Source organism: Coturnix japonica, chromosome 14, assembly GCF_054131305.1.
Source record: "Coturnix japonica strain WE chromosome 14, WE-NBRP24, whole genome shotgun sequence".
Taxonomy (NCBI): Eukaryota; Metazoa; Chordata; class Aves; order Galliformes; family Phasianidae; genus Coturnix; species Coturnix japonica.
The window spans coordinates 15986737-16002807 of NC_140676.1; the positions used below are offsets into that span (position 1 = coordinate 15986737).

The 16071-nt window shown below is 41.4% G+C and overlaps 1 protein-coding gene across 18 annotated transcripts in view; it reads left to right on the forward strand.

The window, feature by feature from the left end:
• TMEM266 (transmembrane protein 266) overlaps positions 1–16071 on the forward strand; it is a 91284-nt gene that overhangs the window by 63169 nt on the left and 12044 nt on the right. For all 18 annotated transcript variants that reach the window (XM_085515848.1, XM_085515850.1, XM_085515849.1 and 15 more), the window contains 4 exons: positions 5188–5244; positions 6392–6530; positions 7105–7220; positions 14251–14437. In XM_085515848.1, coding sequence (XP_085371974.1) covers positions 5188–5244; positions 6392–6530; positions 7105–7220; positions 14251–14437 — 499 coding nt within the window. The remainder of the gene's footprint in view (positions 1–5187; positions 5245–6391; positions 6531–7104; positions 7221–14250; positions 14438–16071) is intronic.

The following is a 16071-nucleotide window of genomic DNA, read 5'->3' on the forward strand; positions in this document are numbered from 1 at the left end:
GGGAGAAACCAGGTCTTCTGATGTGCTTGAAGTTGGGCAGTCACTGCACTGCAACCTTTTACTTATATCCAAGAAACAAGTTCTTGAATCAAGTAAGTACTTCTCTGGGGTACTGGTTGATAGAAGATTTGTTTAATTAGCCCTGCCTCACAGGTGCATTTTCACTTTAGGAGGAAAAAATGCCATCTAATGTGTTGGAAGTTCTTAGTATTCATTGTGATGTTTTACATCTAGTAATTCTTGGGAATAATAAGACCTCCCAAGGATGACGTTCCTATTGATGTTCTATAGAGAACTTCTAGGAGGAAACACATCCCAAAGGACAGAACTAAGAAAATCATGTCTTTCCCATATAGATTATTCATTACAGCTCCTGAAGAATTTTTCATTACAGAAATCAGCTGTTTCTTTTGTTAGGATTTGGGGATTTTTTGTCATGCTTCTACCAACCAAGCAGAAAGATCATAATCTAATATTAATTCCACAGGCTGGGACTTCTGAATGTTTCCTTTCATTCCACGTGCACAACTCTTCATGGTGCACAAATGCCCTGCATTGCTGACTGTTTATTTTAGGTGATTGACAAGGGGAGATGCAGTTAGAAAGATACTGGTTTTTATATGCCATTACAATTACAATGGTAAATGTAAGCTACTGTCTTTAGTATACTGGGACATTCCTTTTTTAGCCACTTTTCTTACTTCACAAAAAAACTAGTTTTGGAGAGGCCTAAGTGATTTAGCTTGAGACACCCCTGAAATGTGAGCCTGCCCATTTCTTTTCCAAGAACGTATTACTTACATGGTGTGCTCTATCAGTGCTTCATCTATGCTTTCATCTCTTGATAGCCGCAGGCCAACACCTTCTGTGCTGTGCACTATGAAAAGATAAGAATTCTATGTGATCATGCCAAGAGGGAACTTCTGAAGCAAGGTTGCTTAAGATGGATTTTCTGTTCAATCTGCATTGGTCTTACAGTAATATGCTATATCTGTAGTAAAACATTTCTATTCCTGTAAAGCCCTTTCAAATCAATCCCAAGTTTTCATTATAAAATTAATTCCTTTTCTCCACATTCTAAGAATGACTATTTCAGGACATCGAGTGAACTGCAGTGCTCTTGCAAAGATGCATTTGATCACTCAGCGGTACCCTAATAGAGTATTAGTGGTAGGCAGTGAGAAAAATGCACTGCATTCTTGACTACGTGTGCTAATAGATTCATGGTTTTACAGAGCACAGTAAGTCAGGAGTGTTTTGTGCTCTGTGAGGTGAGGTCAGTAGTTATCCTCTTCATTTCAGAGCTTTGGTTGAAGAGAAACCCTGTGAGGAGGTTGCCTATGCCTGGGAAGCAGGAGGATGCATCAGTTAAAGATGCCAGTGTGTTTCTTCATGCTCTGCAGGCTGGGGAGGAGCAAACACCAGAACAAGTAATGCAGTATCTCAGGTCAGGCGCACAATGAGGTGGCAAAAAGCAATTCTTTTAAGTAGTGAATGAGCTCAGGCCTCTGCAAAGTGTCCCAGGCCACAGATTATAGAGTGAGTACAAGGTATTCTTTCTGGGAAATATTTCAATGGATATTTGATGTTATGAGATATATCCTAAAGGCAGGAGCTTGACCTTACAGTTTCTGCCAGTGTTTTGTGGCAGTAGAAGGAGAGAAACACTCTGCTAAAGACCCTTTCCACCCTCCTCCATCCACTGTTCAGCTCTTGTGCAATCCCTGCCTCATTTTGAAATGAGGTGCTTAAGCGTGTGGTGGGCCAGCATCAGCTGTGCTGCCTCCTTTGGATTTCTTTATGCTGTGGATGATAATGGCTCAGCAAGTCACTGGGTAGTAAATAGTGCGTTTCCAAGGCAAGCAGTAAAGTATTAAAAATTACTGAACATACTGTGCAGTCAGCTAACAAATGTGGCCAGCTCACGCAGACTGTGGGAATGCACACAGCTGGCTCAGCAAAGGACTTGGCCAGGTTTCCCTGCCAAATTAGAGAGAGAACCTGCAGCATCACAGCTCTTCACAAGCTACAACACTACAGACAATCAATGTCATGCAAGCAACTGTGTCAGCAGTGAACAGCGTCAACTTCAGAATTGCCTTTCTTTATGAAAAATATGGATTGTTTTTCTTTAATCTGCCCTTGCTCCATCTAACATAAGTTCACAGAAGTGTATAGTCTTTTATTTCTATTAGTACGCTGGACAAAGTTCTATGCAATGATTTAGCTTTCCGCAGAAAGCAGAAAGTATTTCTGATGAGTGTATCAAACAGATGTATAAGACAGATATAGATATATGTATATCTATATATGTAAGGACTTTCTAATTAAAAGCCGTCTGGCCAAGAAATGTCAAAGCATTTTTTCCAGCTTAAAAATAAAAAACAACAAAAACCCAAACCTGTCAGTGGCCTTTAGCTGAAAAATAAATACTCAGTGATATCTAATGTTTGCATTCAAACCTGTGCACCCCAAAATGCAGAATACCTGTAGTGCAGTGCAGAGCTGTCTGCATGCATTTGCTGCAGTGCTGAAAAATGCCTGTGCATCAGTAGGAAATAGTGGTGCTTCTCTATTTTGCACAGAGAGGGCAGGGAAAGCGAAAGAGGTTGGAGCTGCCAGTGGTAAAAAGTTACCAGGGGGCTATGGGCATATCACAGCTGTACCACCAGCTGCATGTGCACTGTTTGCTCCAAAGGTGATGTCTCGGGTGCGGAGCAGGGCTCGTTCTGCCCTTGTGTTCTCCCTTCCTTTAATTTGGTTGCTCTACTTTTAAGCAGATATGCTTGTCATCAAGATGTTTGTTGTGAGGAAGCCTGTCTCCTAGATGTGGCACCAGGAGCTGTTGCTGTCTGCCAGACAGACTTCCCGTCATTGCTGGCTTGTGCTGATTCACACCAGCAGGCTGGGAATGAAAATATTTGTGCTAGCATCCAGCCCTTGGAACTGCTCAGGGCCTGCAAATGTGACAGTAATGTAGTTCACTTTAAATGCTGCAGTGAGGAGTTAAACTGAGCTTTTCTTTTCTGCCTTTTTATGTTCCCTCAACAGTTCCATGGTGAATCACATTTAGAGTTGAGCAACAGCGCTTCTATTTTCTTTGTGCATGTCTGCCCTATCATTGCAAAGAAAAGATCTCCTGTCCAAAAGAGAAAAGGTTTTCACCATCAGTTACTGTAAACATCTGAAGTGTTCAACCATCCTTTCGTTCCTTATTGACATAGCACTTCATACGTGGTGCTTAAGCACAGAAGAAAATGACCTGGATGTTTCTATGCTGTCAACAGGGTTGTTGTAAAGGCAGCTTGCTTTTGGCAAGGCACTGCTTTTCCTTGTGCATTTCCCAATGGCTGCCTGCTCTGGATCTTGCTGGGGTAGACCCTGGGTTAACTGATGCAGCAGGATTTGTGTGCTCATAAGTAACTTGTACTTTGTGCAGCTTCTCAGTGGGGAGTGAGGGAGTTCCTTACAGAGCTGGGTTACAAAGGCTGCATGAGTATCTTGGTTGTACAGCAGCATGTGTACTCACACACTGTGCTCTCATCACACCACAGTGGCAAATTTGGAGTGGTAAGGGGTTTCATAGGGCTGCAGTCATGCTTTTCATCTTTCCCATCTAAAACCCCTGTGCATACAGGTTCATAAGGAAATTGTTGTTCCTAGACTTTATTTGTAAAGTGCTTTGGAGGTAAAGTGTTATTTTTTGGAGCAGGGACCAGCAGCACTAGCATTCATGGTGTCTACATAGAATCTCATCATTTTTCATAGAGGGAAGAGAGTGCTGCCCTTGCTCTTCTGGCTAGCAGCTCCCTTTCTCAGCTAGACCTGGACAGTGCTTCACCTACACCATTTCTGAGTGAGTGCTGGCTGGCTGACTTTGCTGATTATTTGTGATACAAGACAGGATTTGAAAGCAACATATGTCTCACAGCAGTGTCTTCCTCTGCAAAACAAGTTCAGGCTTGGAGTGCCAAGGTAGAGCTCAGCATGGTCATCCTGGACCAAGTGAGGCAATTGGGCTCATGGGGTTTGGCAAAACAATGCTGTTCTGACAAATCTTGTTGTTACACAGTTAAGTAACGCTGCTGTGTTTGGTGTGAATTCAGAGCTGGTTGGGATTTTAGGAAGTTTGCATTTTTAGTGAAGAGGTGATATGTATATTTCTCATGTAGTCACTTAGATCCTTCAGCCACGGTTCTTGGCTTGGTGACCATTCACATGTAGGCCTACTCAGCTCTCTGTCATTGGTACTGGTCTTTGATGGAGAAGAAATTCATTCTTCTCCACAAGTCATTCAGCTGCAGTTAGGATCTTCATGCCTGTCATGTCTATGGTCCTTTTATGTGAATTCAGTTTCAATCACCAGATTTATTTTCTCTTAATTGTCTCCTATAGGCCAGTTTAAAGAAATCAAAAAAAAAAAAAAAAGGGTGGGGGCGGGAGGGAGCAGGAAATAGCACCATTGGATTTTTTTTATTGGAATTCACCATTGGTTCATTCTGTGTTCCTTCTGATGTTACTTACAGCTGTTTAATAGGGGAGGACTGTAAATATCTTTTTCTTTCTTATCCTGTGACTTTCTGGGACTTCACAGTAAGGCGAAGACTCTGCAGTCAGAACAGGCAAGGGGAGAATAAGAGCCTCTGCTCTGCACACTGATGAAATATCATCAGCTTTGGGCATGAAGGAGGCACAGTGGCATATTTTCATTAGGAAACAGTAAGCACTGACATAGCAGAGATGGCAAGAAGTGCAAACCTTATTCCATTCCAACACTACTGAGGGAGCCCAAGAGTGGATATTTGAAGGCTTGGGTCTGTTGGGGCTTTTTTATTTCTTGTATATTTTTATTTGTTTATTTATTTTGTTTTGTTTTTATGGCTATTTGAATCTCATATGTCTAAAAGAAACCTGAGAATGTTGAAAAGACTGAACATTTGTACTTACTTGTACATTTGTGCTTAGGGTGTTTCACTGAGTTAATATGGTGGTTGGAAAACAGTACTTTATTCTACTCTCTGAAGGTGTAGCTATTTCTAGTTCCTTATTATTTGGAAGGGATGCAAAATGTTTAGATAAGACAAAAACAAGCCCTTAAATACATAAAGAACTAATGTTTAAATATATATCTGTATATATATCAAATTATAATGATATTAATCATTTTTTCCTAATTTATTTTACTAGACTATTTTGAGGATTGTGGTTCTTGGCATATGGGATTACATTGAAAACAAAATAGAGGTAAGCAGTCTTACTCTTTGCTCTGATTTCCAGGCAGACAATGGAATATTAATGCTCTTAACAGTATTGAGAACTGCCTTGGGTAGCTTAGTTACAGGTCAGATGCAGATACCTTTTAATTCAGATAGGAGTGCATATTCCTTTCATTGTTCACGTTAGTGCAGAGCCATATAATGCAGTTTTCTTTTCTGTGTGACTCTCAAGGAGTGTGATATTCGGAAATGTTTTGGTACAGGATTGTGGGGTTTTTGCTGCATGTGCCTATGTATTTTATTGGTAGAGCTGTGCTAGTCCAACAGTTGTTATTGCTACCCTGAGATAATGAGCAATGAGTGTAAAAAAAAATTTCATGTGACTTGTGTACATATGTTTCTGTAACCAATTCGAAGTTAGACCTGATTGAAAATTGGTGTATGGTTGTTTGCTAATAGAAAACACTCATATGGCAAAGACCCCAATTTTAACGTAAAATTATTTCCTTTCTTAAATCTGACTTCCAATGAATAAGGTTGCCTTTTCTGATCTAATCCACAATGAAACTAGCATCATTCAAGTTCTGAACAGTCCACATTGTCAATAACCTTGGCAATTTTGCTGCCCAATAACAGTGAGAGCAGAGAATCTTTCTGTCTTGATGCACAGATGCTCCCACACATTATGTAGTCAGGACATGGCCAAGAGCCATTAAATCACTTTGCACCCTCCTTTTTCTTCTTGTATTCTTGATCTCTTCCTTCAGGCAGTAAGATCTATGGGCAGGGACTGTATTTTGAGGTGGGGGCAAATAATCATGCCAAATAATAAGTAATAAATATCAGTGATAATGAATGTCTTCAGCTATAATAGCATTTAGGCTATCACTTCTATATTGGGATTTTGGCCAGTAGGTCCAAATACTTTCTCTCTTCCTGACCCCCACCAGTTTATCTCTCATCACCTCATCAAATGTGGGTGAAGCACTAAAGAACTCTGTCATGCTGCCTTAAAAGGATGCAGCCCTTGTGGGGCTTGGCCACCTCTCATATCCCTTTCAAATACATACCCAAATTTCATTTCTTTTTGGGGAAAATGGGTGCCCTTTGTGATCTCAGACAGAAAAGGCAGGCAGTGATCTCCAGGATGGGTTTGACAAGTCATTTTTCTCTAGGTGTTTGATGGTGCTGTCATAATCTTGTCCTTGGCACCAATGGTGGCCTCAACAGTAGCTAATGGGCCCAACAGCCCCTGGGATGCTATCAGCCTTATTATCACACTACGAATATGGAGAGTGAAGAGGATCATTGATGGTGAGTAGTGATTCAGTTTGTGTCTCCTAGAGTTACCTGACAGGCTGGAAAAAAACAAAGCAAAAAGGTTTTAAATATGTGGAAAGATTGCTTTCCACCGTTCTTCCTTTTGTTCCCCTTCCTCTTATATGCAAGAATGTTAGAAGTATATGTTAGAAGTACCAAAGAGGAGAGAGTTATGGCTTGCATGGAGGAGAGTAGGAGGGAGCCATGCTGATCAGGTTTATAGGGGAATGAAGGAGCTCCAAGCAGAAAATCCTTCCTTTCTAGCAATTAGGTAATCTGCTGTAACCACCAAGAAATGTCTGTATGAGCAAAAAGCTAGGAAGAGAATGCAGGATGCATTTCAACTCAGCCAGGCAACTGGATATCTGACCAAGTAAGATCTAGATCCTGCTTATGACCTGCATTTCATGTGTTAGAAATCCTTCCTACTTTAATTCACTTGCTGTAAGTGAAAGTGGTGTTTATTTTGGGGGGTGGGGGGGCTTATGAAGATATGTAAAGGATTTCCCTCTGATTTAAAAATTAAAGAATCACAGCTGGGTTAATGTGAATTGCTTGTGTTTTTCAGCGTATGTCCTTCCAGTGAAAGTGGAGATGGAGATGATGATTCAGCAGTATGAGAAAGCAAAGGTTATTCAGGATGAGCAGCTGGAAAGACTAACCCAGATCTGCCAAGAACAAGGGGTAAAGTTCAGTTTTGTCTTTATTTACACATAGCTAGTCATAGGAAATCATACAGTACTCTACTATAATTGAAGGTTTCAAAAGTGTCATTAGGATTTCTGTTGCAGAGTGACAGATTTCAGTGTTAAAGAAATACTGGCTGCAGCCAGGGTATTTTTATGCATGATATTTGCCAAACAGCAGTTGGTTCTATCTGCTGCTCTGCGTGTTTTTGTTCTTAAGGTGAGGAAAACAAATGTGAGGAATAGGGAAGAACTGCTTCCAGTGTTTGATTTATTGAAGGAGTGCAGTTTGACACGATATTCAGAGCATGCAAAATTCATGGCCATTATTGGATGCTGCAGCTGTATTAAAGCCTTATTCCTTGGAAAAGTGCATGCATTTGCATGAAAGCTAATGAATCTCCCTGCTTTAAATGCAGGAGGCTGCTTTCTTGTATGTCAGTCTGAGGCTCTTTTGACAGACTCAAGATGTTGCACCAGAAACTAGAAGCTTCTGGTGCAGCATTGATTAGACTCTTCCCAAGACCACAAATATTCAATGGCTCCGTCTTTTGAGATAAGGGAAGGTGAAATGCAAAATATCACACACAGATGGGGGGGGGGAGGGAGTTTAAAACAGTCATTTTTACAATAAGCCACGTATTTTGAATTACAGTCTTATGTAAATGAGTTTGTAAGTAGTATTCAGTAGTAGCAAGGAGTATTCAGATGACCACCAAACCACAACAGAATGATCCTCCAGCTGACTTAGTTCTCATTTCAATTGCAATGATAATTAAGAGGTGTCCGAATAAAGGCTGGAAGTTTCCATCATGGGTTCCCATTCGCCACTACTGGCAGGTGTTTCTCAGATACAAAATGGGGGTTGAGTTGGAGTGGGTCAATCAGTCAAAAAATTGAAGGGCCTGAGTAGACAGGAGGAGAGATGTACTCATCCCAGTACAGGACAGCTGTGGAACAGGTGCCTAATCTGAAGCAGGAATTTATGTGCCCATCTCTCTATTAGGAACGTAAAACCCACTGACAGTCCTCCTTGTGACAAGTTTGTGCACTGATATTGGTAGACTCATGCTTCTGTTATGGTCATGAAATGAACAAGGAATGGTATATACCCAGTTTTACAGAGGAGAGAATCTCTTTAGACCAAATGCAATAGGCAAATGAGCAGTTTCTCGAGTCCCACAGCAGTATTTTGTCTGTCAGCCCATGCTATTAGGTTAAAGTTCTTGACAATCATAAATTTAAAGACATTCATTTTTAGGAAATTTATTGCAGAGCTAAGTAATGCTCCTACTCCCTGAGCAGTTTTCGATCTTGCTCTTTCACAGTCTGAGTGGAGGTGGGCTCATTATACCAAGCTGGATTTGGGAGCACTTTTGCCACCCTGCAATTCTGATCCACATTCTCCTTATCTGCATGCCTGGCTTGCGGAATGTCTAACCATGGTGCCTGAACCTGAGCTCTGATGATTACAGCACAGCTGTATGTCAAGTATAGAGAATTACTGCTTTGGTGGATGAGTAAATCTGTGAAAACAGAGTAGGTTCTCTCCTAGCTTTCAAGTGTCATCAGCTGTGGAAAAATATGGACTATAGGAAAAATGACAGCATACTAATCTCTCATGTTTTACTGTCCTGAGTTCCTGCCAAACAAATGTTTCAGCTGTATAATATGAGGTAAATGTACTAATTTGCTGCAGTTAGCAACAGAAGACATTGACACAAGTACTGCATTCTTCGTAAATTAATAGATTCATAATTCAGTCAAGAACAAGTTGTCAGCATTATAATGTTCACATTGGCATTGTATACATTATCTGGTGAGGGGGGTAAAAAAAAGTCTCCTAATGCTATTTGATGTCTAAAATTCTGCCAGGTTTTTGCTTTTTCATTTGATTAGCTGTCCCAGCCTTTTGAAGGATTGCTTATTCTTGGAATTTGAGTGAGCATGTCTATGCTTTTGCATGCAGGACTTGCCTACAGCAGTCTGGCTGCTCTTAAATCTGGAGGTCCAGCAGGTAGGGATTCCAGGTTGCCTTTTTTACAAGGTACCTGCTACCTCTATCACAGGCAGATGAGATAGTGGGGAGCTGCCTAGAGCCTGTAGGGGGCTGACCTGTTGCCTCTAACACCTGTAAGGCATTTCCCTTCTGAGTATACAGCCTCTCTGTGAAGCCTTTGTGTTTTGAAGCTGGTACTTAACAAGGCAATAAGGCAAATAGCCTTCCTATAGGTTTTTATGATGAGGTTTTTAACTTGTATTTGTGAACTGTTGTTTTCCTTGTGCTGAGCTGTGTGATTTAAGTCCTTGTGTATATACACAAGTGAGAGGAATTTAAGTCACAAAAGCAGCCTCCATCTGACATCTCTCGACATGTAGGTTTGTTGAGCGGACTCATGTCTTGTAATTAACTTAAACATAGCCGAATGTACATCTTAACAACATGACCAATTTAAATCAGCTTGAGTTAGTATGGCTAATGGTGCTAGGGGTACTTCCTTTGTCCTCTTTCTGCCAACCTGTCTTTTCCTGTTTACTTGCATGAATGCATATGATGAAACAGATCTGGAAAGTGATTGGGTTGTCATTCATGTAACAAATGTGATCAGTTCTGTAGGCCTTGTATCTAGAGCCTAGTTCACCCCATGCTGCAGAACTGGTTCTGTTGATCAAAGGTAGGAAATGAGGAAGGGAAGATGAGTGCATAGGAGTGAAAGGAGAGCAAAGCCTGTTTGCCAGTTTGTACTAGTTTGTAGTAGCAGTGGCTTTTGTGTTGTCTTTAATCTGTCTAGGTTTACGTGTCAGCTGTATATATTTTTGGCCAATGATCAGATATCACAACTGCAAAGTATTACTCCATTCCTGAGTGACACCGGAAACGTAATCTGCAAATATGAAAACTCCTTCCAGATGCTGATTTTTGGCTAACCATCCATCTGAAAAGCAGAATATATTTTATAAATGATAGAATCGCAAAATCACAGAATGACCCGGGTTGGAAGGGACCTCAAGGATCATGTAGTTCCAACCCCCCTGCCTGGCAGGGCCACCAAACATACACATTTACTAGATCAGGTTGCCCAGGGCCCCGTCCAACCTGGCCTTGAACACCTCCAAGGACGGGGCATCCACAACCTCCCTGGGCAGCCTGTTCCAGGGCCTAACCACTCTCCTAGTGAAGAACTTCTTCCTAACATCCAGCCTAAATCTTCCCTCTTTTAACTTAAAACCATTTCCTCGTGTCCTGCTATTGTCAGCCCTTTCGAAGAGTTTACTCCCCTCCTGGGAGTAAGTTCCCTTCAGGTATTGAAAGGCTGCACCCATCACAGTAACAGGGATTTCTTAAAATGGGTGAGAGATTAGAAAGTCGCACTGCAATTACTGTCAAAAATACAGAAAGAGTATTTTGCTGATGGTACTGTTTTATCAGCTTAATGACTACGATTAATCAATTTAATAAGTTAAATTATAAAGTATATATATGTATACATAGGAAATTTCATTATCAATGCCAATTCCAGTTCAAATTTCTTTTGAAATCACCTGTAAAGGAACTTCCATTTCTGACAATAGATCTGTTTACCTGATCTTTTCCATTACTCTTACGTAAGAGTCATCCAGCTGAGTACAGTCCAGCCCAGACTATGTACCACAAAAGCTCCTTTTCTGTCAGCTCTTGTAGTATAGGGTTTTTCATCATTCCAAAACTATATGAACTATGGAAGCTGTAATTTCTTTTTCATCTTGGAATATAATTTGTACATCAGCTGCTAGTTTAATGACAGGGCTATTTAGCTGGTAAAATTACCTATTGGAGAAATAACTTATGTTATCTTTTTGCAATAATTTTAATTCATGTCTAACTACCAGTCATTTTCTTGGTAAATGGAGGGCAGCCAAGGTCATCCCGTGTTTCATTCTGCCCATAAATTATTTGCTTGCAAATGTCTCCTGATTTTTATTGTTACCAACAATGACTAAACTAATGGAAGTAAACATTGGATTGCATCCCAGTGGCAGAAAAGTTCCAGGGCAGGGCATTCTATACAGACAGACTCATAGAGTGGAACAAAGTTATTGTGCCTGCATTAGACACAAATAAGCTTTTGACTGAAATGTTCATTGATCTCTCTGAAATCGTCAGTCATTTTTAGTTACAAAACCGTTAAAGGGAAGTTCTGTATGACTCTAAGTCTGTCCCTTTTTGAGTCTTGTGCATATGTAAAACATCAGATGGGAGGAGTGCAACTTTTTAGACAACCAGCCATACAAAGTGAGTCGTAGCTTTCTCATCTGGCCTGACAATGTAGTTACTCTTTCATAAAATGATCTTTATTTCCCTTTTTCTTGGTAGTAAATGTATTTTCACATAAGCCATGTGTATCACACCTTTATATTGCACATCTCATTCCGTGTAATTGTAAAAGTCTATTCCAGCAGCAGTACACATAAGACAGATTATCAACACACACACACACAAACAAAATATATATATCTACACATTTTTTCCATGTATATTAGGGAGCTTATTGATAAAGGAACCCATAAGAAGCTACCAAAGTATGTGTAATTAAAGATAATGAATAATATAGGCATGCTGGTAAATAACATCAAGTCTTAACTGAAACAAATCAAATCATACGAATGACTGTCTATGTGTTTACTGTTCTCCTTATTTATATTTCAAACATTTAAGCCTTTAGAGGTTGCCTCAAAATACAAAACATCCTCAGTGCAGCTCTCTTGCAGCTTTCTGTGTTCATGTTGCCCAGGTCTACATTTCAGATGGCTGCATCAGCTCCTGCTGCAAATGAAAATTATATACATACACACTCTCTGCTGATTTATTTAACCTGCCCTGGCCTGTGTGATGTGGAGTCAGAGCAATCTCATTAGCTCTTTTACACATTAGATCTGCCTGAGGTCAGTGTCCAATATAATGTTCAGTAGATATAAGCACCTACCAGGTAATTTGCTCATGCAGTCTCTCAGTGAATCATGCCCATAAGGAACACACGTTTCTTTCAGGCTTAACCTTTGTTTTGTTGGGTTGCTTTTAGTGGTCAAAACTGCATACCAGCTTCAGCATAACTTGGGATCACTCTTAATAGTTGTGAACAATCAGTACTGAAATGCTCTCCTGAGTATGTGCCTGCCTTTCATGAGCTAAAAGCTTAGGAAAAGCCTGGAAGCTGTCCATCTGAAATACTGCAAAGGAAGAAGACAGAGCCCTTGTTAAGCAGCTGAAGCTGTGCAGTGTGGTAGGCAATGTTGGTTTCCACTGTTACCTTTCTGAATATCTGTGTGGTTACCTTTCACACGATGGTGAAGTCCAGAGCAATGTGCTGCTTTGCTGTGCACATGGGTTTTGTCCTTAGTGAGCAGGTGCACCCTCTGCTGCTGGAGCTGCAGGCGTGTATTTCTGTCCTTTAAACATGAGATGGCAGCAGAGCCCCTTCTGTTGTTGATGCTACCAGAGTGGCTGCTCACCTGGATAGTGGTGATTGTTTTCCCTGTGGATTCCAGTTTCATCTTCCCTACAGAAAGAGTAGATGAAGAATTGCTTGCCCGGAGTGGGATTGCCTAGTGGGGCCATCGCAGGCAGTGCTTACCAACTGCTGCATGGTCAGTATGCCAGGCTGATTGGTTCATAGCTTGTTGGCAAAACCAAAGTAAAAATGTCCAGATCTATGAGGGAGAGCTGTAAGCTCCTTTCTTTATGCTTTGGAAAGCAGGTAGTTTTCCAGATATGGCATTTTGAATTCCTTTTTCATCTTTTCTTTCTGAAGTCTGAGGAAGTTTTGTCTCATTTCCCCTCCAGCTGCTTTCCCCGGTCAGAGGAGCTGCTGGTGCTCAGCAATGTGCCTGGCACACATGCTGTATCTCATGTAGACTGCACTTAAGCAAACTTAGTCTGCTGACAATCCCAAAATAGGATGGCATGGCAGACTGGAATCAGCATCTGAGAAGTAAGAGCCATTCCCAGATTCATTTGGCCTACGTGCTGTTACACACTGGTTTTCAAGCACAGAGGTGCTAATTCCATCTCTGTTGTATACATGGAATGACAGGTACAGCATGGTTTACTGGAGCATCATGCTCTGATGGCCTCTCAGGCCTTGAACTAAGGGAGACCAGCAATGCTACAATTGAAATGCCTTAGCCCGTTACTTGCCTCATTTGCTTTCCCCCTTCAGATTCTCTGTAATTAAACATGAGTGTGCACTGCCATACTACTGATCTTAAAAAGAGTTTGAAAAGGAGAAACCTGTTTGTCATATGGCTGTGCTGGATAAGGGGAAGGGCAATGAGGTTTTATGGTGCTTACGTAGAAGTCTGCATAGTCTCTGCACTTTGGAGAAATGGTTTTTCTTCTTGCGTTGTGGAAGACCTGTGGCTGTCAGATGTGGGGGAGAAACATGCTGTGTCCATCAATCAAACTGTACCTGGTAACTTTTGTCATCTGAACTGTATCTGCTTTTTGGGCAGATCCTATCCTGACTGCAGAGTGTCAGTAAGTGCTGTAGCTCCTGGGTTTGAGAGGAGTGGATAGAAAAGTGGCAACCTGCCCCAGGGTTTTCTTCATGCTGTGGAGATCGGGCTGGAAGGAGACTGCAGTGTCCATTTGCCTGAAGTTAGTGTGGGAGGACCAATTCACAGCAATCCCTGTTACGGTCTAACAGATTAAAGGTGTTTGTCAAGAACGTAAATATCTGAATGCGCATTAAGGATGTTCTTCTGTAAAGATTTCTTTCAGTTTGACAGTTACATCTGTTAGGAATTGTCCAAAACGGTATCTTCAGGAGGGAGAGGTGTATAAAATAAAGACCACATGAGATGGCCATTATTTTTTCAATTACATGGACAATAATCCAGCTCACTTGAGCTCAAATGTTAACGTAGTCATGTTGTGTTTGCTGTTAGCAGTCTGTAGTAGTTGAGTGGTAAACTGAATAATAGTTACCAAACTGTAAAATATGGGCATGTACTGACATCATATGAACATGCTATTGTTTTCTTTCTTCTAGTTTGAGATCAGGCAGCTGAGGGCTCACCTTGCTCAGCAAGATTTGGACCTGGCTGCAGAGAGAGAGGCTGCGCTGCAGGTCCCACACGTGCTGAACAAACAGAGCAGCAACAGGTACAAGGTGGTTGCCACTGAAGACTCAGACGATGAAGCCACTGAGACCATCACCGAGCTGCAGACTCCACGAGGTGAGTGCTGCCCGTGTGACGCTATCCATGGCACTATTGTTCCCTTTCACAGAGTGACTGAACCTACTGCTTTCCCTCTGCTAGTGAATTTGTTTTCCCATTTTTGCAAAGAAGCTTTATCGGCTCCAAAGTGGCAGCATTTTTGAGCAGATTTTGATCAGTGCCAATGAAACAACTCTGGATGACAATGTTAGCAATATACCTTCCCAGTGTCCTCATGATTGTACCCTCAAACACTAAAGCAGCAGCAGCCAAATCAGAATTGGCAAAGCAATAATCACTCAATTAAAAGCAGGGAAATTGAGAAGAACTGAAAAACAACTTCAGACTTTGGTTGCTTGTAATTCTGTGGTTCAGGGAGGACTTAGGACTGTTATAAATTGATGTCACATCTCACAGCACAGAAGCCTGATGCATAAGAAAGCTATTGGTATTCATAGTGTTGTTTTTTTTCATACCAGTTTTAAAAGTATCGGGTTAAATCTATTAGGCCAGATTACCCTCACCTTTATATCTAGTGACAGGACAGACTGTGTACATCAGGAGTTAGCTTGGATGGTTTTTTGTGTCTTCTTTTCTCTTGGCCATCATCACCCAAGAATCCAGTGTCTGCTGGGAGATACTCAAGTCTTGTATTCAATAAATGCTTAGATGTTGTTCCCAGGGACATGGTTTAGTGGGGAAATGGTGGTTGGTGGTAGGTGGACAGTTGGACTGGATGATCTTGGGGCCCTTTTCCAACGTTGGTGGTTCTATGACTCTAAGGGTATCTGTGTATATGGATTAGAAATATAAGCATAGATGGGTGACTGCAGATGTGCAAATCCATAGAAACCTGTGTGCCATGTTCTGTTGTGTTCGGTGTAACGTTTTGTGAATCCATGGAAACAAGACTCTCCTACTAGTTTCATTCATCCTGCTGACTGCACCACATCCCAGCTTGCCTTCCAGGTGCTGTGGCTGCCCACACACCAGCTGTCCAGCTTGCCTTGGTTGGAGGCTTATGCTCTCACTAAGTGGTTTAAAACTGCCAGTGCTGGACAGCTCAGCCGTGTTCAGACCTGGAGGCTCTGGTGGAAGGAAAGGAACATTTGTACATTTGTACACCATAGGCAGCTCCAGTGCCTGTTATGAGGAGCAGTCGTGTGTGTTTTCTCTTAGCTGAGATGTGTGGTTCAGGGGAATGCTATCTGTTATTATTTACCTGGACCCTCTTTATTTATAAGACCAGAAGGCTTTATTGGACACAGGGTGTAGCTTCTCTACCCACGATTCCCAATGCTCATGATGGGGGAGAGAATGAGCCACAATCTCACTGGTGGTTAATGTAATATTTCATGTAGTAATCCTTTATCGTAGTGAGACACAAGCCTTCCTTCCACAGCCACCCTGGTCTTCCTGTTTCAGTAGAATTAGAGGTGCAGTTGGTACCTTTGTTTGATTAAACTCACGAATTTAAGGCATAGAAGGATTTTAGCCAAAAGCTTTAGGAGAAAAAGCTTACCACGTTCTTTCATATTGTTTTTTTTTTCACTCCCTGCACAGCAATGAAAGCATGCAGAGATTGCATCTGTTTTGTCCTCTGTAGTAATGGCTACGCACTAACCGCAATTCAGCCATTAATTATTCCTGAT